Source organism: Ciona intestinalis, unplaced genomic scaffold (genome assembly GCF_000224145.3).
Source record: "Ciona intestinalis unplaced genomic scaffold, KH HT000174.2, whole genome shotgun sequence".
NCBI classification, from domain to species: domain Eukaryota; kingdom Metazoa; phylum Chordata; class Ascidiacea; order Phlebobranchia; family Cionidae; genus Ciona; species Ciona intestinalis.
In genome coordinates, this window is record NW_004190496.2 from 467,509 (window position 1) to 493,388 (window position 25,880).

A 25,880-nucleotide genomic window follows, 5' to 3' on the forward strand; every position below is an offset into this window, starting at 1 on the left:
ACTCATAACCTAATGTTTACAGGCAGGCCCGCTAACCACTACACCACGGCGCTGGACACTGTAATAACACAACTTGTATTTATATCTTTGAAAACGATAGGGAAAAACGAAGAGAAGGGAATCAACAACAAAACAACAGTTGTTAAAACACCCTATGGGTAAAAAGTTGGGGAAAGAGGGCCAATTAAAAAGCATGTCTGTTGCAATATAGTTTAATATTCTACATTGTACAGGTAGAACTAAATCATCTTACTGTCGTAAATAGTTGAGACGTGCTATGTTGGAATACATGTAGAAAAGATAATACGTGTACGAGGGATTACTGGTTCGCTTCCATTCATCTGGGGTGGGAGAAGTTTTCTTCATAAATCCTGGCTCTTGTTTTGATTCGTCGTCTACACTGTCGAACCCAGTGATGTGCCTTAAATAAAGTAAGTTGGGGTAAGATGGGACACCTTTTTTGTTCTATTTTCTTGTCCAATTTGGTAGTAAATAAAAAACATCTAAAAATTTTCTAGGTCTGTAACTTGCTTTATTCTCCCGTAGCAAGAAAATAATAGTCGTTATAAATTTATAACAGAGGTGTTCTGTTTCATAGATCTCGTGCTCGCTTATAAGTTACCACAGATGTAACTTTGTGAGATGTTTTATTTCATATACCTCAATTTGTCAAAGTAACTCTTGTAATCCTAACAAGATTACCCAAAACAAATCAACAAAAAAGTTTGGCCGTTTTAAAACCAACAGAGAAATAAATTAAACTTGTGGATCCCTGCCAGCGGACATCACACCAACATACCGCAGAAATAAACTGAGTTCTTTATTTTTGTGAGGTCGAACAGTGGCTTCAAACACTGGACGGAACACGTTGTCTAAAATCTCTTCAAATGAATCAACAACACCCTTGGCTTTATATAGGTCACTGCAATTAATGGGTGTGAATGTATCTTGCTTGTAAATTGGTCTACTTAAGGCTTGGTGTTATCCGTCTAAGCCTAACTTTTTTTGTGGGTGTATTGTATAAACATAACAGGAGTAATGGACCTAAGCTCTATGTCTTGATGTAACTTGATTTATCCTTGTGTTACCGGAAAACGGCAGTCGTTATAACACGGGTGTTATGCTTCAAACAGCTTACAAATTACCACGAATGTAACTTTGTGGGTGATTGTTTTCTGTATGGTTTATAATTAAACCATTAAAGAGAGAGGTATCAACAGAAAAACAACAACTAAATGTTATTGTTAATACAAAATTATTAGCCTACTTAATTGGAACAAAGTAATAATTAGACAAAGTGATTACTAACTATAAACGAGGTACTTGAATCATCCATCTGATGTGCGTGCTTTGAAGTTTATGAGACGTGAACCAACGAGATAGACTCTGCCATTCATTAAAATTCTTCCCGTAAATTGAAAGTCTTAGTTCAAGGTAATGATATTTTTGCTCAACAAGCGAATTCTCAACTTGCTGTAAAAACCCCCAACCCCCCCCCCCCCCAAAGTTTTTTTTAAATTTATAATAGTAAAGTTTCTTTCAATTTCTCTAACCCATTGGTAACTTTTGTAATTTTTCCAAACTGTAAGCAATGAAAAAGAAAGAAAAGTCCAATAATGTATTCACCCACAAAGTTACATTTGTGGTAACTTGTAAGTGGGCATAAGGTGTATAAAAAAACACCTGTGTTATTACAACTGTCATTGCGGTGCCACGCGAAGATAAACAAGTTAAAAATAGTTACAAAATTATTATCATACACAAAATTACATACGTTGTAACTCGTAAGCAGGCACAACTGTATGAAACAAAACACCCGTCTTATCATCACTGTCGTTGCCCCACCATGCGAGGATAAATAAGTTACATACATGGTAACTCGTAAGTGGGCATGAGGTGTATGAAACAGAACACTCGTGTTATAACGACCACCAAGCAAGGATAAACAAGTTACATTTATTAACAACTGTCATTGATCGTATTTGACCCCATCCACCACTCACCCGTATTATATCGGCAAAATATTCTCCTCCAATGTCGTTGCTTGTTTTAAGGAAGATCTCACGAAGTTCTGAAGCTCCCATTGGGCTGTAAAGGTTGTTGAAACGATCGAAGCGATGAAAAGTTTGTCGGTCCTGTGAAAGGGAGTAGGATTAAAATATAAAACTGCAGATTTTGCTTTTTTGGCTGAAAAAAACATTTTATCAAGGCAGAACAATTGTGTTATAACGACTTCCCTTTTACTGCAAGAATTAACTACGAAAAATTTCGATTTCACTCAAGCTTTGACAGTGTAGGCCTGGCATCTCTGCCGACAAAAGGAATTTCATTTTGAAATTTGAATTATGACGTTTTTTATTTGCACTTTTGATCGCTCGCTTTGGTTGAGATTAAAATATTTTAAAAGTTGCGCTCCCAGTCGTGAATAAAGCAAGTTACATTCATCCATATTATCCACCGTAATAACTTACCGCATGAACATCTAATGAATCAACGTTCAAATAATGCGGATCCAACTGTAGACTGTCAAACACCTTCAAAAAATCATTCAGAATCAAATTGGGGAAGATATAATAATTCACTCTTAGAATCTTTGATGCAATAATACATTTTTACAGCTAGTTTGCATCCAGTGGGCAGCCAGGGGGAGAGTTTCGGTGACGTGACCCCCCTTTTTTAAAAAAAGTTAAGCAAAATTTATTTTGGAAAATCCCCCTCTCCCCTTTTTTTAGTTGCGTCACTGTTTGCATCAGAAATTAACAAGTTAAAATTATGAAATGAAATAAATGTTACATACAGGCTGTCAAGTATATATTAAAATTATATAGAATTTCCATATATGAACTTTTTACTTGTTTCAATGTCATTTTAACGCCATCTTTAACAAGCACAATTCTGTCTGATTCCGTTCTCCCCTTTTCCTGTATAAAACCAAGCAGATGTTTCTGTCCCATGCACGCAGCTGCATGAATATGAGTGTCAACCTGTGAAAACAAACAAATTTTACTTTTGGAATTATCCGCTTCTGTGACTTGGTGGGAAATTATTTAGAAGGCAATTTTTTGTGTACATGGCTGGTAGTTTAGATTTTAAACAACCCATCAGTGAACACTAAGCCAAGCAACTGCTTGGATATGGGTGTGTCAATCTGTGAGCAAACGAACTTTACCTTGCAAGTTACCATGTTCTGTCTGTGGCAAAGTGGTTAGCGTGCCTGCCTCTAACACAGAGGTAAAAAGTTCAAGGCTTGTCGCTGGTAACATTGTGAGCGCATGTGTCTTTGGGTAAGACACTTATCGGTTAATGGCAATTGCTGACAACTTATACGACCCATTAGTGACCACTGGATTAGAGTATTTACTAGGAACTGTATGACCAAGAATACATATGCGCCTACACATCCACAATGGTAGAAGCGACTAGCCTTGACCCAAAACTTCTTGGTTAAAAGCAAGCACGATAACTCCTGCGACAGATTAACTTTATTATATTTACCTTTCGAACATTGTAAAAGTCTCTTCTGCACGAAACATCGGGATTTTTCATCGCTTCCAACTCAACCTCTTCATTCAGCAATCGATGCATCCCAAATTTGTTTTTCAAATACGAAAGACGCCGGTAACAAAATGTCTTTCTGTTGAGAAAAGTCATTTCTGCTTGACAATGGTGTTATAGCGGGTAGGGAAGATGGACACCTTTCCAGTTGTTACAACACAGGTGCTCTGTTTTATACACCTCATACACGTTTATGAGTTACCACGTATGAAACCTTGTAGGTGATTACTTTTTTGGATTTTTTTTATGTATGGCTGATAATTTGGACGACCCATTAGTGACCACTGGGTTGGATCAATTGCTGTTAAGTGTCTTGCCCAAGGACACATACGCCCACAATGGTACCCAAGGACACATACGCCCACACTGACACTCACAGTGGTCCATCAGCTACAAACGCATAGAGAAGGTTCCGGTTATCCACAAATCTATCTCTATTAACATGGGGTAGAAACACTTCGTTTTCGCCATCTATAATTTGCACGATTCCCTTTTTCGTTTCAACTTTCCAGTGTTTTTCATCATTGGGGAAATGAGCTTTGCCCATTGGGTCCACTGAATCTGTTACAGCAATGTTACATAACATAATTTTAAATTATCTCTTTAAAAACGATACCTAAGAATATGTTATTTAAAGAACGAAGAGAAGGGAATCAACAGAAAAAATCTTGTGAACAACATGTTTGCACTTTTATTCAATAAATGTAACTTATTTGTCATCTCTTGGCAAGGCAACCACAGTTTAAACAACGGTGTTCTGTTTCATACTCCTCATGCCCGCTAACAAGTTACCGCATACATTACTTTTTGGCTGATTAATTCAGGCAATAAGCTCATGTCAAGAGTTGTCATGCGGGGTATGTTTAGCGCACATGCTAAAAAATCCATCTGATATGCTGGAAATACAGCGAATATAGAAAATTATTCGCCAGGGTATTCTATTCCATGCACCATTCGGTAGGAAACAAAGAATATCCTCATGACTCCCATAGACCGTTGTTAATTGTTTAAAACTTAATCAGGATATTTGGATATTATGTGCTAAAGATGTCCCATCTTTCCCCACCCTATTATATATTAAAAACCTTCCACATAGTATTTGTTATACCTGGATAAATAGGATGTTTGCATGGTTTCCCTGTGGCTTCCGACAAAGCTTTGGACACAGATGATGGAAAGTTTTGACGGCAAGCTCTCATGTAATGTTGACGAGTTTTTAAAGCGTGTATAAGACTCAAACCAATGTCTCGAATTTCCTAAAAATAAATTGGAAAATAAATAAGAAACAAAAATCCAGCTAAAGGTAACAAATGCATGTCTCATATTTCCTGAAAGTGAAACTCGAAATACATAAAGCAACGTAAGAAAGTGAATTCTAAAACAACTTCATTCTAAAAATCGGACAAAATTGGTTTTGTTTCGACAGTTTTCCACACAGTGTGTTATTTTATGATTTTTTTATTTTTGAATTTGTTGCAAACAAATTTAACTTAAACTTACGTCCAAGAGTAAGTCATCTAATTCACCAGTTACTGAAACTCGCTGATAGTGAGTGTCGGGTAGCGGTGTGGCCGCATATGACATTTCCGAAACTTTTATTCTTTCTTGTTTATCAAGAATGCTATGCTTGCTTTTCGTTTGGTCGAGAAGATCTGACTCTGCCGTTATTAGAACAGCCGAGGTAACTTGTGTGTCGTCGCATATTGTGGATGAGGCAACAACAGAGGCAGGCGGCAACTCACTGTCAATAAAGTTTCGATCAATCACAAATAACATTCTGCTACTTCTGCTACCAGCAATAATTTAAATATTCTTTCAACGAATCATCGTGTATGAAAACTTAGCTTATTTTCGAAGTTCTGTGGTTACATCCCCAGATCCCCTGACGTGGACTTGTCAGATGGCAGAAATGTCAAAAATAACATGTTTTTTTATACTAGAGCCGTTGAAAGAATAATCACATTAGCTAAATAAAATAAATAAATATTATAATTACTGATCGTGTGTCTTCGTCATCTCAAACTCTGGTACAACAGACCCCCGTTTTCCTCCCCGACCGTTTGCATACGCCACCGAAGCCCGATGTTTCTGAAGCCTTCGTCGCGTTTGTTCCGACTCAAGCTCGATCGGTTTTTCATTTCCCATTTCCACGGCTGGCTGCGTTCCAAGTGTTTGTTGTTGCTGCAGAATATTGGAAAAGTAGGTAAGCACGCAACGGCATACATCTAAGACAGCGAAACTAAATCAATATATAGTTTATGTGCTGGATTCAAGGCTGATTGATGCTACTCTTGTGGGTGTATGTGTCCTTAGGCAAGACACCTAACTAGAATTGCTCCAACCCAGTGGTAACAAATGGGTTGTACACAAATTGTCAGCCATGGAGTAATAAAACAGTCCACACAATTAAAGACGTGGTAATTTATAACCAGGTACTAGTGAAGAACCCTTCGGTACGTTACAGATAACCATGTGTTACGGGTTAGTGGTTGATTGTTACGTTTACCAGTTACCAATAACGAAGGGGAAAGATTGTTCTTACAACCAGAACTGATTCTTACCAAAAATAACATTTCCGCGATATCGGACAATCTTTTAGATCGTTGTTCAGATGAAGGGACGTCATTGTTAACAAACCCGTTTTCAACTTGTGACGTAATCAAGCGTTCCACATTATACGCGATTGTACCAGGACTACATTTTTCACTTTCCAAGCTTGTTTTGGACGAAGATTGGTCGAAGTCTGATATAAAATATCAAAGTAGACTTGGTGGAGTGGGGGAAGATGGGACACCTTTTTATTCCATTTTCTCGTTCCAATTTGTAGTAAACAAAGAACATTCAAAGAAATATAAAACTGTATCCTCACGACTCCCATAGAGCGTTGTTAATTGTTTAAAACACGATCAGGATATTTGAATAATATGTGCTAAAGATGTCCCTATATTAACTCATTATTAGGGACTTTCCACAAACCAAAATTATTGGATTTTCCATTGTATGTGGGAAACTACCGAAGCTGGGAATGGCCCCCTTGTATAAGTTATTTATCCACAATTGATATTTTAAAATACCTATCGGGTTTAAACTTGTTCCAAATTGAACTTTTTTTTTAATTTGAGAAACCTTAATATTATAAATATGACCGGTAGTGAAGATCACATTGGTGTGACGTCTTCATTTTAAACGAATAAATTAAAGCAAATTCAACCCAGAGGTCACTGACGGGTTGTCTAAACTGTCAGCCAAGCAGAAAAAAAATTTCACAAAGTTACATACGTGGTAACTCGTGAGGGGGCACGAGGTGTATGAAATAGAACATCCGTGTTATAACGACTGTCGTTTCCCCGCCATGCGAGGATAAATAAGTTACATACGTGGTAACTCGTGAGGGGGCACGAGGTGTATGAAACAGAACACCTGTGTTATAACGACTGTCGTTTCCCCGCCATGCGAGGATAAATAAGTTACATACATGGTAACTTGTAAGCGGGCATGAGGTGTATGAAACAGAACACCCGTGTTATAACGACTGTCATTGCCCGGCCGGGCAAGGATAAACAAGTTACATTTTTAACTTACCGGATGGCCCAACGCCATTTTTAGAACAAGACGAACCCATGGCAGTATAGGTTGCACACAATTCATATAAAGATTATTTATATAAAGGTAAAATCGGACTTATATTTTAAACAATGGGTATTGTTACGCACAAATATAAGGAGAATTACGTTAGATGACGTAACAGTGCTATGTTATGGGGTATAAACTGTATAATAAACAAATACGTTGTTCCATGTGGTAATAGGTGCATAATTGCATATATATGTATATGTGCGGACAATATGCACGAAGCAGGACACCTATAGTATTTTAACTCCTGAACTTTACGACTAGAAAGGATAAATAAGCGACTTGCTTTGTATATTTATATATTCACGGCCTATACTTAATGTATTTTTATAGTAGGCCGCGATTGGGGTAAAATGGGACTTGTTTTTATTCTTTTATTTTATTTTTAATTGATAGTAAGCAAAGATTAATCAAATTTAATGAGTAACATAACCGTATTTACACAATTCTAAATTGTTAAAACACGATCAGAAAGTTTAGGTCTTAACATTTTTACCACAAACTGCGATGTATTAAAAACATGACTACAGTTTTACATTCTCTCATTCGAGATTTAGGAATAATATTTTGCTCAATAATATCAAGTGCAGTGGGATACATGGTCGTTTTGTATGTATAAGTATTCCGCCACAAAACAACAATATCTGTCTCATTGACATAACACAGCGTTCGTATCGGTTTACAAGTGTCGGCTTTTGTTGGAGAATAAGAGGCGAAAGAACATTGCTTTGGAATGTCGTATTATATCGCTCGCTATGCCTGTTATGTTTTATCTGGATTAGTATACCATACAATACAGTTTGTAGGTGAAACGTATGTGCTTATACTGCTGTTAAGTGAGATTTTGCGCGCATTTATATGATATGGAAGAAAAATCGAAGAGTTTGGCGAGCGCAGATCATCGCCGTATATATAAGGTAAGACGTATTGGTTTAAATATTAAAACATGAACTAATGAATCTTACTTATTCATCCTCGCGTGGCAGAGCAAGGACAGTCTTAATAACACAGGTGTTCTGTTTCATACTCATCGTGTCCGCTTACGAGTTACCATGTATGTAACTTATTTATCCTCGCATGGCGGGGCAACGACAGTCGTAAAAAAACCCTCAAAAATAACAATTTAATATGTTTCGGCTACAACGATATCAGGCATGTCCTTGGCTGCGCGCCAGCTTAGAGGATATGGGTTCGATACTAATTGTTCGAAGGCCCAGGGGGTTTTCTCAGCCCAACAGTCATTAATGGGCTGTGCAAATTATCAGTCCAACAATCACCCACAATGTTACATAAACGGGCAAAGGGTGTATGAAACATAACACAAGTTAGTAACGCCACGCAAGGGTGAATAAGTTGCATTCAATCATCAACATGCGTGACCTTTATATTTGTTGGTGTGACGTCACCGTGTTATCTATTTTGCTCAATGGGGGAAATACCCTAGGGTAACTACCATTTTACTTTTGCTGTAAAACAAAAATTTTGGCGATGTTAATTGCTTTAGTTTAGTTAGTTACGGTAGCTGGGCAGGAGGTGTATGAAATGGAATTAACCAATCTGTTCGTAGTAACCAAATGATCATTTATGTAGGGGGTCAACAGCAAAACGACAGTTATTAAAACACGCTATGGATAAAAGGTGTGGGAAAGAGTCTCTCTTAAAAGGCCTGGCTGCTGAACCGAAACCCATTTTGTTTTTGTTTATATTTTTCAAACAAATATTGTTCCCAGGAATTGAAAGATTCGGAATCCAATCTGCTTGAATTATACAAACAATCACGTGATGCAACATTTAAGTTTAAATCTTCGTTTAACGAAGTCCGGAAAGTTGAAAACGAGACCGAACTTCTACGTCAGCGATATTATCAAATGCTGGAGGTAGCTGTGTTTGTGGTCGTTATAGTTTTTTTAGTGAAATCTAGGGCGGCATCGTTAAAATACAGTTACACTCATAGTAGTCAAACATAGGGAACCTCATTGATTAATGTGGTGAATGCAATATAATTTGGCTATGCTTTTTTGTATAGGCACCTAACGGCAGGCTAAAATCTGGGGTGACATTGTTAAAATACAATTACACCCATAATTGTCAAAAATAAGGAACCTCAATGTGGTGAATGCAATATACTTTGGCTCTGCTTGTTTGTATAGGCACCTAACAGCAGGGTAAAATCTAGGGTGACATTGTTAAAATACAGTTACACCCCTAATTGTCAAAAATAAGGAACCTTAATGTGGTGAATGCAATATACTTTGGTTCTGCTTGTTTATATAGACACTTAAAAGCAGGGTAAAATACTGTACTTGTTTATATAGACAATAATAGTGTAAAACTTAATGCTGAAAACTGTAATGTGAAAACATATTGTGTCATCCCTGTTGTAAAAGCAGAATAATGTTATGCCTTGTTTTTAGTAATTCATACACAAAACATTATATAGGAGCTTGTCCGGTCTAAATGGGATTGTAAATTTATTAACTGTAGCGCTGTTTGGTTCCCCATGTAACGTGCTGTAGAGTATGTTCTGCGCGCCAACTCGAGTTCGCTCGAGGCAGAGAAGGCGCCGTATTATTATTGTTGTGTAACGCGCCTGTGTACTCCTTTGTGTGACGTGTTTGTCACGTGCTCGCCGTTTCCTATTCTTTTTGGGGTGTGACAAATGACAATGTTGTGGAGGTGAACGGCAGTTGCAATATGATTTGATCGTGTAAGGTTGTGATAATAAATATACGATATGCCACATAAATTATTTAAACACTAAATATTTTGTTTCAGAAAGAATGTTTCAGTGAGGTACACAGAGATGCATATTTCAACAACGAGAAGTTACTTGCCGATATAAAAGACATGTATATTTCTGATTCACAAAAGTTGGCTCATGGGTTGGTATAAGATACCTTTATCTTGTGTTGGGATACACTGGTGCTTTTCATGCTTTTATTGCAAATCCAAAATATTAAACATAAATTAACAGCAAAAATTTTGTGACCTAAGTTACGAAACTACATCTCACACAACTTTTGTAAGTATTTGTAATAAAACGATTTAACTTTTACAATAACAGTGAAAAGAATTTGTGAACCACTGTAGTGGGGGACCCAGCCAAATATAATAGTGACAAATCTTTGAGTATGACCCCAAAGTTTTAACATAGCATAAATTTTATTTATCTTTTTTATAATGTAAAGATCAAATTAATTTAAAAAAAAGAAGACAAAAAAGAAATAGGTTTTGGCACAAGTAAAATCTACTTGAGGATAAGTGTAGCAGTCGGGATTTGCTATGTGCAAACCACGCAGCCTGATATGCACCAACCCTACACTAGGTCACTAGGATTTCCGCACTTAAGCGAACGCGATAACTCGATGTAACAATAAGTGTCATATTAAATATGTTTTTCTCACCAGGCATTCAATGTACATCGCATACAACAATAACTACAGTGAGAAGCGTGAGGAATATATCCATTCTATGTTAGAAGACGTGGATAAATATTACGCGTCTTGTCAGATGTTTAAAGCTGAGAGAGATGAATTTAAAGCTGAAGCCACAAAACTTACAAATGAGGTAACATGTTTGTGGCTTCATAAATTAAAAGCCCTAATTCAAAAGCCACAATTTAATAGCCCGGATTTGCAATTGTTTTAAATACTGTATTAAGAAAAAATTGTCAGCAAAGCTCTGGCAACTTAAATTTTTATAAGCATACAATAAAATGATTTAACTTTTACAATAACAGTCAAAATGCTTTGTGAGCAACCTAATTTTTAATTGCAACTCAGCAATTCCGGATAACCAATATATTCCTCATGATATTTCCCATGTAGGTAGAAAAAGCCACAGAAACAATTTCTACCTTGATTGAAAAGAAGGAGAAGTTGTTGGAGACTTCAAATAATCTGAGGAAGGAATGTGATGAAAGATTGGAGGTGTTTGGCTTAGTATATGAATGGATGAATGTAACCAAGTTGTCTTCATGTAGCTTGGCTAGACAGTCGTCATAACACAGGTGTTCTGTTTCATACACATCATGCCTGCTTACAAGTTACCATGTGTGTTACTTTGTGGGTGATTGTTTTTTTGCCTGTTTGGCTGACAACCCATATTGGTGACCACTGGCTTGGATCAATGAGCTAAAAAATCCTGTCCTAGGGCAAATGTACCCACATAGATAAGCCTTGAGCCTCTAACCTTGTGATCTCCAGTTAGCAACCACAGCCTCTAACCTTGTGATCTGCAGTAATAATACTACCTTCTATATTACTAGGTTGTATATAGAAGGTGGTATTATATTACTTTTTATAATAATAAATTATATAATAAACAGTTTATAATACAACCTTTCCACAATAGTCAATTTGTATAATACTATACTATATTAGTCACATAATATTGGACAGTGGGGAACAGAGCTTAGAAATGAAAGAGACAAACTGCTCGCTCTTGAAGAACAAATGCGACAAAACATTGAAGGTTTGCAATCGAATATCTCAGATATGAAGAATGAAATTGGACATTTTAAAGAGAGGACTCATAACCTAACAACAGAAGTAAGATAACAGTTTAAACTAAGCTTTTTACTGACACAAGTAAAAATAACATTAGTGTCCTTATTGCCCTATTTCCCACCATGAACTTAAGCCTCGTACGCTCCAGACTTGCTGTAGAGGTACAAAGTATTCAACTTTGTGGGTGAACACTTATATAAATGTTCACTTATAGAGTCATAGTAAAGAGTGTATATTCCAAATCATAGGGAACCTCATTGGTTAATGCAGTGAATGCAATATACTTTGACTCTTTTTTTGTTTGTATAGACACCTAACAGCAGGTAAAATCTAGGGTGACATTGTTAAAATACGGTTACACTCATAGTTGTCAAACATAGGAAACCTTATTGGTTAATGTGGTGAATGCAATATACTTTGACTCTTTTTTTGTTTGTATAGACACCTAACAGCAGGGTAAAATCTGGGGCGACATTGTTAAAATACGGTTACACTCATAGTTGTCAAACATAGGAAACCTTATTGGTTAATGTGGTGAATGCAATATACTTTGGCTCTGTTTGTTTGTATAGACACCTAACAGCAGTGTAAAAGTTGGCTCTTATTTATAACTGGTGTATTAAAACATATGATGCCAAATGTCACCCCAGGTACCCCTAATCTTATCACTATGAATCAAAAAATAAGTATCAATGGAATAAGTTAAGTTTCATTCATACAGAAATCATGTAAAGTTCATAAAAAAATGTATATTGAGTAAATTAACATCATTTATACAAACTCACCCAGGTGGATGGCTGCAGAGTTGAAGAAAAAAGATTGAAATACGACATCGTTCGACGCCAGAAAGAACAAACAGAACTTCGCAAATCAATTGAGGAATATGAGATAAAAACCGCTGAGCTTACAAAGCAGAAGAATGATTATATTAGCAGGTTAATGGTTATACAAATTAATGAATGTAAATTGTTATCTTTGCGTGGATACTTGGAGTTATAACGCAGGTGTATATCCATGTGTTTTGGGGTAAGGGAGAGTTATAACAGTGTTATACAATGCACCAATGTGGCTTTATACATCTTGTGCTCTATTATGCTGATTGTGTAACTTTCAATTTAGATACCCCATTAGTTGTTTATATAAGAAACAAGCCTAAAATGGCATCATCAGTCTTTTATTTCGAATAGAATCCAATTAAATTATTTTTTAATAGAGTAAATGGATTAACCAAAGAAGTTGAAAGTTGTCAACTTAAAATGGAAAAAGTTGAAGAACAAAGAGATTTGTTCAAAGAAGCTTTTAAACAAGTGAAGAAAGAAAAAGATGAAATTCACCAAAACTGTGAGAAAATTAGGAAAGAGAAAGAAAAATTTAAAGTAAGATAAATATAAGTTACTTTCGTGTAGAACTTTTATTTTCGTAAATAATTTCATATCTATGTTTTAACCGGGGCCGTGGCACAGTAGTTGGAGTGCCTGTCTCACAAACATACATGGTAGCTTGTAAGCAGGCATGAGGTGTATATAACAGAACATCCATCCTATAATGACTGCCGTTGCCTCTAAATGCGGGAAAAAATAGGTTTATACATAGAAACTAGTAAGTGGGCACGAGGTGCATAAAACTACAATCATATTATAAGACTGTCGGTTCCCGCCATGTGAAATTTTTCAATTTACATTTTATTCAAAGCAGAACCCACCAACTGATATTTAAATTTTAGGATCAATACCTGGAAATGCAGAATGAAAGGGTTTTGGTCGGAAAAGCCAAAGATAAAATTCTATCAAGACAATTCCGAACGGCAGAACGCAACCAGGTGAAACTTCATTTTACTTGTTTAACTCTATGTTGCTCGTGCAGTTCCTGAAAAATAGAAACACAATGTATTCTATTTATGTAAATGGTTATTAATAACAACACATGTAATAGCACAGTGGTCCCACTTAACTGTAAAGAATCTCTGTCCAATCTTAATGCTGCTACCATTGTGGGTGTATGTGTCGTTGGGCAAGACACCTAACGGCAATTGCTCCAACCCATCATCAGTCATACAGAAGAATCAATTACCTACAAAGTAACATACATGGTAAATCTAAGCAGGTACAAGGATAAGTTACCACATATGGTGCACAATATAGCACTGTTATAACTCTTTGTCACCTTTACACCAACACACAAGGATAAATTTATGATAATTTCAAAACTATACAAAATTATTCAATTTGTATTGCAACCCCCAGGATTTGAGTGAAGCCCACAAATACTTGATCAAGGAACTGGATGAATTGAGAACTTCCTTCAGAAAAGCTGAGGAACGTGCAAGGAAAGATTTGAATATTAAACAAGATCTACGAGACACTGTAAGTCAAGATGGATACAGTCTATATGTTATTTTGTATTTGTCTCTAACGACAAGATACAGGGTTTAAAGCTTGATGCCCTTACCATTGTGTATCATTGTGAACATATTTGTTTTGGGCAAATCATTTTGCTTGATATCTAACAGCTAGACCCAAAATAACAATCACCCACAAAGTTACACACATGATAACAGTTAAGGGTACATGAGGTGTACGAATCAGAACACCTGTGTTATATACCTAACGTTGCTCTTCTATCTGAGAATAAATAAGCAGCGATACTAAGCTTTTTCTTAATTCTTACCAGAAATTATGATCAGTTAGCTTACTTTGGGCTTTCAGTCATGAAGTACTATTATACACGCAGATAAAACGCATGCAACGCGAGCGTGAAGAAGAAATACGGAAGTTGCAGAAAGTAACGAAAGATGTTCGGATTCAAACCGACCCCGATCTCGCTTGTGAGAATCGAGACATCGCAATTCAACACGCTAAGTTCAAAATGAACCAAGCCCTTCAAGAAAGAGATCGCGCGCTCAAGGAGAGCATAAAGGTTATAAGTGAGAAGGAGAGGTAATAATTGTGGTTGTGAATATTTTGCTTTACTTTTAGTGTTCCATTTAATGTGGGTGAGGTCGTATGGCGTGGCATTCTATGTGATTTGGAGTTTAGGCCAGAGTTGGCTTATTACCCTAACATTGTATATATTAATATATACATTCTATTTTATATTGGTGCGGTCCTGCAGCTTGACAGGCTATGCAACTGAGGATTTAGACCAAAGCTTGCTCATAATTAAAACTTACATATATGCATTTACTCTTAAATTTTTTCCGTTTGTTGACTTTAAATTTCTGCTTTAAAATTCTGAATAAGTTAAAGTAATAACATTTCATTGTTGTGTTTCAACCAGTGTATTGTTGCAGATTAATTTTGGAGATAGATAAAAAAACAAAACTATTGGAAAAAGCACGAAAAGCTGAAGTCGGCCATCTTGAAAAAATTGGAAAATCTGAATTAAAAGTCAAATCTGCAGAAAAACTTTACAAAGCGGCAAAAAAAGAAGCAGAAAGAAGCCAAATAAGAGCAGTGGCTGACCGGAAGCTGTTGAAAGTAATGTTACCTTGGTTTACATTGTAACTTAATGTATGTCACTTTTTTATTCTGTCATGTCGGCCTAATAGACAAAGGTTGGGCAAAAACATTTCCCATATCTCTTTAGCTTTTGGGCTAAACTAACTAACTTGTTTGTAAAAACATTAGTTATTACGTTTAATTTCCAGGTCGCAAGTGATAAATTGAAAGCCCTGCATGAAGAAAAGAAAGATGAGGAAATAAAGTTGGTAGGATGTTGCTCCACACAAACGGTGGATGTGATAATATTAAATGAAGATGAAGGAGACACTGTGTATGCGCATGCTAAAGCTATGAGAGAAAAGTGAGTACCGACTGGTTGGTAGGGTCTAGGAGCTTTGTCATCGCTTATTCATTCTTTTATAACATGTTTTCCCATGAGTTTATCTTGCTGTGGACTATATGTGGCAGTTTCCACCTTATGGGCTGATCATTAGTGAGTTGACTGAAAAGGGAGTTTAGACAGCCACTGGGTCGAAGCAATTGTTGTCTAGTGTCTTGCCCAAGAACACATACGCCCGCAACGGCAGCCTCGAACCCGTATTCTACAAGCAGACTGTTGTAACCGCTGTGTTAAGGCGTGGACTTAACAAAATACCTTTGCTGTAACTCTTGACTAAATGATTGAACATTGATCTATCCTCGTGTGGTTGGGCAATGACCGATGTTATAACATACACTTTGTGTCCGCTTGTTACCACGTATGTAACTTTATGGATAATTATTTTGGGGGGCTTTAATTTATTCTGTGTGGATGACAATTTGGACAACCCAATAGTGATCACTGCGTTGAAGCCAGTTACCGTTAAGTTTCTTGTCCAAAGTCAAGCACATCCACAATGATATCACTGTTGAGCCATGAACTCGTATTCTTTGGTCGCTAACCGTCGTATCATGGCAAGGACGTTTATTATTTTTCTTTCTACGCAGACTGGATCATTCTGGTCAGGAGATACAAAATCTCAGAAAAGAGATTGAAAATGCTGAGAAAGTAAAAACAAACTTCCTGAAAGAGATCGACCAACTTAAACGAGCAGTTTGCTTTTTGTCCAAGAAGTCGAAATATATTGAACAGTCGTTTAATAACGAAAGGTCGTACTTGAAATCTATTAAACGAGCTGCCACCCCCTCATTGAAAGATAGGGACGTTCTACCTTATGCTGTGGATAGAGTGAATGAATGGAGTTACAACCAAGGAAATCTACCAATACAATCACCACCACAATCTTCAAGACAGAGTTCTTGGAGAAGATCATCTTTATCTTTGCGTGGAGACCAAAGACCGAATAGTGCGTTCGGGAAAACAGACGTGTTTTCGGAATATGCATCGAACGCGATGGCAAATATAAGATCTCTCTCCGCTGTCCCTTCATCTCTTGGTCTTACAACTTGAAAAGAATTAATTGCTTCAACTGCAGCCATGCTTAGTTGCAAGGATAAATTATATAGTAGGGTGGGGGAAGATGGGACACCTTTTAACTCCATTTTCTCATCCCGTTTAGTAGAAAACAAAAAACATTCAAAATGTCATAAAACTATATCCTCACGACTCCCATAGACCGTTGTTAATTATTAAAAACACGATCAGGCTATTTGTATACTATGTGCTAAAGGTGTCCCATCTTCCCCCACTCTACTATTATGCTATATTTTAGAAAAATAAAGAAATAATTGTACAGTTATGTGCTAATCTCATTTGTAATGCAACGCTTTGTGCGGCATAAACCACTACGGCTTCTGAAACAGAACCTTTATAACGGTACAAACTTCCAATAACAGACTCTCATAGCGATTGTTGGTTTATTATACAATAACATTGTCACGATATCTTTGCACGAATATAATAGATCACACATAATATGTTCATCAACAAACAAATGATACTGACTTAACATGAGATATAAATGTTGTTAAACCTTTGTCAAAAAAGTGAAGCACAAATTAATAATGATGACCTAATTTTCAAAACTTTTTGAGTATAGTGGCGTGGGGGAAGATGGGACACCTTATCGTTCTATTTTCTCGTCACATTTGGTAGTAAACAAAGAACATTCAAACAATTATAAACCGTATTCTACCACTCCCGTGCTAAAGGTGTCCCATCTCCCTCCACCCTACTATATATTGACAAAATTCCTTAAATAAATATTCTTAGTTCAAGAATAAAACGTTTGTATAGAATGCTAATAGATTTACAGCAGTATTACACATGTGATAACTTGTAAGCTGGCATGTGGTGTAGGCTATAAAACAAAACACTTATGTTATAACTGTCGTCGTTGCCCCGCAATGCGAGGATAAATAAGTTACTTACATTGGTATTCGGTAACTATGGAAAAACTAGTGTGTTGTAATAAAGAACACTAAGCGCATTCGTGAACGCAGTAAACAATTAATAATAAATTTGCGGGGATGAAATGAGAATATTAGAACAGGTTGGAATGACGAAAATGTTAAAGTTCGTGTAGTTTGATTCGCTGAACAATAGAAATAGGTAATTTGGGAGTTTGATGATTTATATTGGTGTGGGTAAGACGTTACGTTTCGTTCTATTTATCGTCCCATTCGTAAGTAATCAAGGAATAATTACAGAAGTATATAACCGTATCACCATGACGAAAGCGTTGTTAATTGTTTAAAACACGATTAAGAAATATGGGATTTGACGACGACGGTATATCTGGAGTCCACATACCATAGTACCCTACTTAATTACATATCAGTAGATTCGGAACTGTCACAAAAATCATCATTTTGATCTTCTAACACGGCTTGTGCTGTGTCTTCTTTTTCTTGTCGTTCTTGTTGTTTTTCTTCCTGTTCTCTTTCTTGTTTCTTTTCTTCCTGTTCTCTCTCTTGTTCTTTTTCTCCTTCTAAATCTTCTTTGATGTCCTCTTGATTGAAATTAGGAGATTGCTTTGACCCTGATAACATACAGCAAATAAATTAAACCACTCCAGAAAAATATTAACTCACAAAGTTACACACGTGGCAACTCGTAAGCGAAACGAGTTGCATAAAACAGAAAACCCGTGTTTTACGAATATCGCTGCTCCGACACGTGGAATAAATAAGTTTCGTTCATTCACACCACACATTTCAATTGCTTATATACCGTAAAACGTCCCTGAGCTTCTCATACGCGTTGATAAAGATCGGTTTCTCTTTCGACTCAACCTTTGCGACATCCGTTTTCGTTTAAGTTGATTTCTTTGTATCTCAAGTTTGCTTTTCTCGGCGCAACTTTCGAAAAACTCTGTTAAAAATTTAAAGGTCACTGTTGAGGATTGTACAAATTGTCGGTAAGATGAAGTTCTTTAATACGTCCTTGTATGGTGGGCAACACATAGCCATAACACAGGTGGTTTAGTGCAACATATGTAGTCCTATCCCAAATCAACCAAACAAACCATACTCACCGAGTAAACTCTTGACATCAGTCATCACTTGATCGTTGATATCTTCATTTTCTTTAGAATGCAAAGCTTCAATCTGCAAACGTTTCAATGCAATCTTACAATGTTCCAACTCTATCGAAAGCTTCTGCTTCTCTTCATTTTCAGCCTGTTTCAAAACAGATTAATTATTGCATAAGATACAGATTTTCTGGTCAGTTTCAATATAAACACATAGTAGGATGGAGGATGACGAGACACCTTTTTATATTTTACGACCCATTTGATAGTAAACAACAAACATTCAAATAATTATAAAAGCACTGTATCCCCACGACTCTTGCTGACAGTTTGTTAATTGTTAAAAACACCATCAGGACGTTTGGATATTAAATGCTAAAGATGACCTGTCTTCTCCCGACTTATTATATCTCGGCTGTTATGAGCTGTTATGTTGTTAAAGCAAACCACACTTATTTATATTTTCCGTTCTTTGCCGCATGTGTTGGTCACTGTGGCCGCCTCTTAACCAAAGAATATGGGGTTCGATGCTCGATGTTGCTACCATTGAGGGCGCATATATTTTGGGCAAGCCACTTAACGATAATTGCTCCAAAGTGGTTACTAATAGGTTGTTTAAATTGACAGATATAAAAAATGAAATGCCGAAGATACCTTCGCCTCTTCTTGCATTAGTTGCCGCTCCTGTTCCAAATCCTGCAATAGATTTCAAATTATTTTATTTCAATTTAGATTTTTAATTCTTTTGGTATGTATAAAAAAATATTCCAAAATTTCGTGCCATTCCGAAGACTTTTATTTCATCAAGACTTTTTTATAAACCATGATAGGTCTTAACTCTTGTCCAATGGCAAGTGAAACGTCGTCTATTCTATATTACTCTACCTGTATTTCATGGCTCAACACTTCTGTTGTCAAACGAAACTCTGCTTTTTCTTGTTCGTTCTCCGAAAGCCTGAAACAGGAATTCAAAATTATTACCAACATAGATAAACAGCATGTAATGTACAATAGTACAACATGTTCAACACTTATTTATCCCCATGCGGAGAGGTAAATCAAACATCTCTAACGCAATTCCTAGTCTTGCCATAAAAAAAGTTAACTCGTTCCCGTTTTCCGCGGGTGCACCGTTGATCGCGATAAAAATCGGGCGAACTCGCCTAGGAAACTACGTGCCCAACAATTAGACACAATTTGTTTATTTTTTTTACGTACAGTTTTTCCAACTCTGCTTTCTGTTCTTCCATTTCCAGTGTTTGCTTTGTGATTCCGTCAAGTTTTTGCATCAATTCCTCAACGTTTTTCGTCGCCTCGTCAGATTTAGCCGCATCGTTTCTCTTCTGCTCTTCGAGATCAGATAATATCATTTCTCTCTCTTGTGAAAGTCTCTAAAAGTTCAAACAAATTTAAACGAAACAACAGGAAGTTTGCGTTTGATTTATTTTGCTCCGCTGGTATCACGCGCATTATTTGCTGAGCAGTAAATATTGCGATAGTGAGAGCTAAGTTTACGGAACACAACAAACAAAGCAAGAGCTCCACAAACAAAGAAGTCGATAATATAACAACTGCAACAATAAGTTAGTTCCACAAAATTTCTTTCAAATAAAAACCAACTACTTCATGTTATATATCTGCACATATATAACGTGGTTTATCTCTTCGATCTTGGTATAACGAACATCACGCTATTTAAAAACACAAAAAATCGGAGAAAAGAAGCCTCATTCCATAGTTTGACTGTTAAACCCAACTTATGGTCAACCCGCAATGAACTAAATAATTAAACTTTGTGAGTGATTGTTCTTCAGCATGAGTGCAATTTAAACACTCCAAACTAGTCTAGATCTTGTAATACCTGAATCGAGCCTTGAAGCTCTACTGTAATCGCTAACATTTTATGTCTTTCCGTTTCCAGCAGTTCCATGTTTTTCAAAGTATCTTCCAAGTCACTGCGTTTATTTGACAACTATTATTTTTTACGTGGTAACTCGTAAGTGAGCACGACGAGGTGTATATGGAACAAGCGGGGATAAAGCAAGTTACAAGTTACATTCATTCACATTTAATTTAGTTAAGCCAATATACGTTTTTATAGTTTCCTGAGTATCCTGCAGTTCGTCCACAAACATCTGGATTCGAACTTTTTCTTCCGCAAGTTGAAAATTGAAAGCTTCCAACTCCTACATGTTAACATTATGTAAGTTGTTTGTCTCTTCATATATTAAACCTATCTAACTAAACCCGTTTTGATTTAAAATAACACAATCTATCAACGCGAAAAACTTAAAAAAATGGTGACAACAAAATGCCAGTCCTAAAACACGCTCGTAATAAAAGTGTGAAGTTATGGGTAGTCGTCAGGATACGGTTATATTAATCTGTAAATATTCACTTTACTACGAAATGGAACGAGAAAAAGAATGAAAATGTCTCATCTTACCTCATCCTACTATAAGTTATATAAACATCGACTAAATTAGTTTCTCACCTCGGTTTTCGCGCGTTCCGCACCAAATTCTTCCGACACTTTGATGAATTTCTCTGAAAAATTACATGGATTTTGATACAGACTCCTGTTGTTGTGTATCAACATGCCATACGTCATTTTGATATTTCATATGTATAAGCCTTGTCTGGATCTTTGTGTAAGTGCAAAATATATAAAGGAATTTGTATATACTGTTAATACTTCACATTGTAACCAACGTGTTTTAAGCTATAATAACAGTAATAGCAATACATTTAACAACAAAGTCCTTGTATAGACCTTTTACTTTTACCTGCATCTATAAAAGACTTTTTCACAACCTATATATCGTATAGAGGGGTAACATGGTTTATGTTTCAATTCTTTTTTTTATCGACCAATTCGGTAATAAATAAATAATATTTACAGATTTATATAACCGTATACTTCTTACCCCACGGTATTGTATCACTTCAACAAAACTTACCAAACAGTTCTTGTCTTTCTTTTGAAACGCTGATTAGTTGTTCTTGCAAAGACCTGATCATTGTCTCGCTAAGTTCCGCATTCAAAGTTGTTCTGTTGATTGAAATAATAAGTTATACCATCTTCGCATGGCGGGGCAACCGCAGTCGTTACACAGACGGGTGTTCTGTTTCATATACTTTGTGCCCACTTACGAGTTAACATATATGTAGCTTATTTATACTCGCGTGGCCGGGCAACGCCAGTTGTTATAACACGGGGTGATCTGTTTCATACACCTCGTGCCCGCTTACAAGTTAACACGTATGCAACCTTCTGTGTGTTTGCTTGCGCTAACTGATCTACTGCGGCTGTATTTTAAATCCTAAAAAATAAACCAACTCAGTTTTAGCCGGAGTAACACACTGAATGTTGGGGTAATGGACCAACTCTGGTCTAAATCCCAGGTCCCATGGTCTGCCGTGCTGTCAGACCTCACGCCAATAGAAAAATGAAAAAAATATTAACCAATGTTTTACATTTTTGAGCTTTGCTCTATGGCTCTGATCCATTCCTGTTTTGAGTCTTCATCGTCCGCTCCCAAGTACAGTGCAGATGCCTATGTAAGTGAGAATATGATCAACCGTGGTCGTATAGGATAGGCTACTACTGTAGGTTAAGGTGGATACCATTAGCACCTAAATCCACATTTTCTAATGAGATTTTTTAACAATCAACAACGCTCTTTTATAGGTTATATATTTCAGTAAATATTCTACGTTTATTACAAAATGCCGGAAAATATTACGGAATAAAAGCCAAGCCATATTCCTTCATTCTACTATACATTAGTAATAATTTAATCTAAACACCTTGCAAGACTTACATCACTTTTATCAGCGTTAGCAGGCAGAATTCGAATCCCGTATGGAAGATTGGGCAAAGTTGCTTCTTCTATCATACAATCTCCAAGTGGTATCACACCCTAAAAGACAAACTGTTTTAGTTCTATGGCGTATTATTTGTTGTGTCTGTGTGTGCATTGAGTTGCATCTAGCGGACACCCATGTTCTGCAGAGTACGGATAACCTTAGTTCTTCTCGGTCATTATACTTTGGCGACGCTGGCGTGCGGTACGTTGTAAACCGCCGCCTAGAATACCGAAAATAAAAGCAGTTATTTGTGACAAAGTTGTTACAGTTCTATTTGGTTAGTATAGCGGTTTGTAACCTTTTTTAATTGCTCATTTACAACAACATAACGCATAAATGTAACACGTATCAATACAGAAAGTAATCGCCCACAAAACAACATACGTGGTAACTCGTAAGCGGGCACGAGGTATATGAAACAAAACTTCTGTGTTATAACGACTGACGTTTTCGGCCACGCGGGAAAAATATTGTTTCACTGCGTCGAAACGTTTTTTTTTTTCGAAGAATCAATTTCCGCGTAGGTCTGTGTTTACGTTAAATTACCTTCGGGTGTATATTGAATATTTTTGTATCAAATATTTTCTTTTCCGTTTCCCCATAATAGAACATGAAACTGTCTTTCAGTACGAAGAATCTGCCGCCAAAGTTTACATTAAATTATTGCAACGTATGTGTAAATAGTTAAACCGAAAGTAGCGCGTTAGCAAACAAAAAGAACTTCGCACCAGCAAGTTTTTGATATCACAAATAGGCATTAATAATAAATTTCTTTATATTTTTCATTAAATGCACTGTCGTATACCAAAAATAATTAAAACAACATACAGTAGGATGGGAGAAGATGGGACACGTTTTAACTCTATTTTCTTGTCCATTTAGTATAGTAAACAAACAACATACAAAGAAATATGAAACTATGTCCTCATGACTCTCATAGACCGTGGTTAATTGTTTAAAACACGATCAGGATATTTGGATATTATGTGCTAAAGGTGTCCCATCTTCCCCCCCCCCCCACTATATAAAGGAACTACCAGTCATACCATAGTCGTTAAATTAAAGTTTAAAGTAGTTTAATCGTTCAACCTTTTTGACCATTTGTTTGATGGTCGACCCATTGGTTTCTTTAATAAAAGTCCGCTCATCTGGAAGCCACCTGTTACCTGCATATCTGTCAAGTCTGAGAACGAACTCAGACTCGTCCGCTTTTCCAGTAATTTGCTCATATTTTATAAGTATCGACTTAAAACCTACAGTACAGTAATGTAGGGTAAATAAACGTTATTACATAATATCTCACATTTTCTAATCGTGTTTTTACACCATTAACATCGCCTTTTTTTAGAGTCGCGAGGATGCGGTTGTAATTCTGAATATTCTTTGTTTATTGCTAATTGAGATGATAAAAGAGAATGAAAAATGAACCATCTTACGCCTTCCGGTTTTCTCAACATACAATTAAAAGCGGTGCTAAAGAAATTAAAGCCAACGTACGAATGTAGACAGCTATACGCGACGCAGTGTTTTACCTGTCTGCTACTTAATTCTGCGAAGTGATTTATAAAGTAATAGTGGGCCGAGTGCCTTTTACTCATTAAGCAAACATATATGGTAGCTGTAAGTTTGAATCCGGATGTATTTGCACATCAGTCCGGCTTTTGTTTCCTTCAAGCTAAATACTCAAATATACCGAACAGAAAGTAAAATTACCTTTCAGGTGTATGTGAAAAAAATGTGTGTTACAAAACAAAAATACTAACCGTTTTATAATCTGTCGTATATAATATGTTATATAGTTACAGGCTTATTCATTATGCACGTAGTGGCCTTGCAGTTCGTATATTGTCGAACTATAGCTTCTAATTTCCAATTTAGGTTAATGGTGTTACAATTATTAAAAAAGGTAGTTTTTGTTAAGGAGTGCAGCGTTATGTATAAGATCTATTAAGCAACTTAAACTCAAAGCAAGCAGAGAAGCCGACGAGATATATATTCATAGCAACAAACAGTAAATATTTTGATTAATTTGCGCTAATTATAGCACGTGTTGATTTTTAAAGCTGTGCTCCCTTATTATTACGTCATAATCATTTCAGAAAAGGCGCGCACATTCTCGGTAATTCCCCCCGATTTTTAGAAAGAGGAACTTCTTGTAGCAACGGGTATCGTGGCAACCATTGTTGGTCGTTACTGGGTCTGTGCACAACGTATCACAGTAAGGAAAGCTGATATATTAATACATGTATAAACTTATGGATATAATAGCACACTTACAGATAATACCACTATAGGGTACACAGAAAACAGTCGCAGTTTGTTAACACAGTGGCAAACTATCGTCTATTTCTAGCAAACCGAGACAGCAAACGCATTTTTAAATTGAAATGACGTTTTTGACCGAAAATACTTGTCTAGACTGCATAAGATGTTCACAGTGTGTTTTTGAAACAGCTAGCTTAACTTATTTTAAATTTTAAACACATACAAGGCCATGTCAAGGGCATGTCAATAAAACTTGTATTGTATATAGTCCACAATATGTTCAGTATGTTGGCTTACATGGTAGTTTAATAGTTGATCCAACATACACATTAAAAAGAAGCAAAAACGGCAATGCTTTATCTAATGCTGGGGCAGTACTGGCAGATAGTTGAGTTGGCATATAAAAGCTGCCTCTTACCCAGAGGTTACAGGTTTAAGGCTTGTTGTTGCTACCATGAAACTTTGAACAAACATGTTTACCACTTTGTCTTTTCAGTGCTTGGTTGATGAAAAATAAACCTGCTTTTATATGCCAACCTCTACATAAGCATAAAATGGCTACAAATGATGAACACCTGATACAATACAAAGGCGATCATGAAGGACGTGTACTTACAAAGTTAAACAGGTAACGTTCATCGAAATTACTTTATTATTTCATAAGTTTACAGCAGTTTCATTTAGGGTTATTAATAAAAACACAACATAATATATCGAAATAATATAAATAAGAAAATATGTATAATGTTTGGATTAAGTTTGTTATATGTAATAGCTATGCAGTATGCATATTTAGCATGCTTTATTTCCTGTATTGCACAAAGTACAACAGTTTATTGTGACAAGATAATTTTCAGGTTACGTAAAAGAAAAGTGTTTACTGATGTCACGTTCAAATTAGATGATGGAGAAGTTTCAGCTCAGAAAAGTATTCTTGCTGGATATTCTGATTATTATGAGAAAATGTTCACGTCTGGGGTAATGTACCAATTGATATTTATTGTGACAATTCTCTTCATAAATGTTAATCTGTTAAAGTAGATTCTGTTAAAATAGTTTAATTATATCATTTGCATGTTGTAGACCTCATATAAATAAATTTTGTTTAAAAATAATTTATAATTGCTACGTATTCT

The 25,880-nt window shown here is 36.2% G+C and overlaps 3 protein-coding genes and 1 long non-coding RNA gene across 9 annotated transcripts in view; 2 read left to right on the forward strand and 2 right to left on the reverse strand.

Moving 5' to 3' along the window:
* Nucleotides 1-7,199, reverse strand: part of LOC100175693 (AMP deaminase 1-like) — a 9,345-nt gene extending 2,146 nt beyond the window's left edge. Inside the window, exons 1-13 of the mRNA XM_002119875.4 lie at nt 7,138-7,199; nt 6,117-6,298; nt 5,552-5,736; nt 5,056-5,296; nt 4,664-4,811; nt 3,933-4,116; nt 3,496-3,634; nt 2,853-2,984; nt 2,472-2,534; nt 2,004-2,135; nt 1,310-1,473; nt 800-922; nt 254-421 (exon numbers count right to left, since the gene is read on the reverse strand). Coding sequence (XP_002119911.3) covers nt 254-421; nt 800-922; nt 1,310-1,473; nt 2,004-2,135; nt 2,472-2,534; nt 2,853-2,984; nt 3,496-3,634; nt 3,933-4,116; nt 4,664-4,811; nt 5,056-5,296; nt 5,552-5,736; nt 6,117-6,298; nt 7,138-7,177 — 1,901 coding nt within the window. The 5' untranslated portion in view covers nt 7,178-7,199. The remainder of the gene's footprint in view (nt 1-253; nt 422-799; nt 923-1,309; nt 1,474-2,003; nt 2,136-2,471; nt 2,535-2,852; nt 2,985-3,495; nt 3,635-3,932; nt 4,117-4,663; nt 4,812-5,055; nt 5,297-5,551; nt 5,737-6,116; nt 6,299-7,137) is intronic.
* A 590-nt stretch (nt 7,200-7,789) lies between these two features.
* LOC100178015 (paramyosin-like) lies at nt 7,790-16,726 on the forward strand. Of its 4 annotated transcripts, XM_009863571.3 has the most exons (14): nt 7,790-8,105; nt 8,919-9,065; nt 9,964-10,070; nt 10,596-10,755; nt 11,016-11,117; nt 11,589-11,738; nt 12,486-12,631; nt 12,910-13,072; nt 13,420-13,515; nt 13,940-14,059; nt 14,427-14,632; nt 14,986-15,172; nt 15,343-15,497; nt 16,124-16,726. In XM_009863571.3, the coding sequence occupies exons 1-14, from the start codon at nt 8,052-8,054 to the stop codon at nt 16,584-16,586; spliced, it is 2,256 nt and encodes a 751-aa protein (XP_009861873.2). In that variant the 5' UTR covers nt 7,790-8,051; the 3' UTR covers nt 16,587-16,726. The 4 variants fall into 4 exon arrangements, with proteins under 4 accessions (XP_009861873.2, XP_026695021.1, XP_026695020.1 ...); XM_026839220.1 differs by lacking the exon at nt 7,790-8,105 and having other exon boundaries at nt 8,987-9,065; nt 9,968-10,070; nt 16,124-16,725; XM_026839219.1 differs by lacking the exons at nt 7,790-8,105; nt 8,919-9,065 and adding an exon at nt 9,411-9,477 and having other exon boundaries at nt 16,124-16,725.
* A 249-nt stretch (nt 16,727-16,975) lies between these two features.
* On the reverse strand, nt 16,976-23,749 carry LOC100179678 (pleckstrin homology domain-containing family D member 1). 2 transcript variants are annotated; one of them, XR_003397006.1, is made up of 14 exons: nt 23,569-23,749; nt 23,026-23,116; nt 22,434-22,532; nt 22,087-22,166; nt 21,570-21,661; nt 21,104-21,156; nt 20,701-20,795; nt 20,471-20,564; nt 19,828-20,000; nt 19,495-19,564; nt 19,264-19,305; nt 18,609-18,757; nt 18,309-18,449; nt 16,976-18,117 (listed from the first exon to the last, which is right to left on the reverse strand). XR_003397006.1 is itself a non-coding variant. In XM_009863561.3 (14 exons), the coding sequence occupies exons 1-14, from the start codon at nt 23,706-23,708 to the stop codon at nt 17,906-17,908; spliced, it is 1,527 nt and encodes a 508-aa protein (XP_009861863.1). In that variant the 5' UTR covers nt 23,709-23,747; the 3' UTR covers nt 16,976-17,905. The 2 variants fall into 2 exon arrangements, 1 of the variants encoding a protein (XP_009861863.1); XM_009863561.3 differs by having other exon boundaries at nt 18,613-18,757; nt 23,569-23,747.
* Nucleotides 23,750-24,400: 651 nt separating this feature from the next.
* LOC113475264 lies at nt 24,401-25,803 on the forward strand. 2 transcript variants are annotated; one of them, XR_003397009.1, is made up of 4 exons: nt 24,401-24,490; nt 24,579-24,697; nt 25,241-25,372; nt 25,602-25,803. It is a non-coding gene; the product is annotated as an uncharacterized LOC113475264 (long non-coding RNA). The 2 variants fall into 2 exon arrangements; XR_003397008.1 differs by having other exon boundaries at nt 24,453-24,697; nt 25,602-25,786.
* The last annotated feature ends 77 nt before the right edge of the window (nt 25,804-25,880 follow it).

Bases quoted from the DNA above. Each gene is read 5' to 3' on its own strand.
- LOC100178015 (XM_009863571.3), top strand. From the start codon at position 8,052: ATGGAAGAAAAATCGAAGAGTTTGGCGAGCGCAGATCATCGCCGTATA. The intron at 10,071-10,595 runs GTTGGTATAAGA...TTTTCTCACCAG, and splicing joins TCACAAAAGTTGGCTCATGG to GCATTCAATGTACATCGCAT. The intron at 11,739-12,485 runs GTAAGATAACAG...AAACTCACCCAG, and splicing joins CTCATAACCTAACAACAGAA to GTGGATGGCTGCAGAGTTGA.
- LOC100179678 (XM_009863561.3), bottom strand. From the start codon at position 23,708: ATGAGCAAATTACTGGAAAAGCGGACGAGTCTGAGTTCGTTCTCAGAC. The intron at 19,565-19,827 runs GTACGTAAAAAA...TTCCTGTTTCAG, and splicing joins AAAGCAGAGTTGGAAAAACT to GCTTTCGGAGAACGAACAAG. The intron at 18,758-19,263 runs GTATCTTCGGCA...GTTTTGAAACAG, and splicing joins TAATGCAAGAAGAGGCGAAG to GCTGAAAATGAAGAGAAGCA.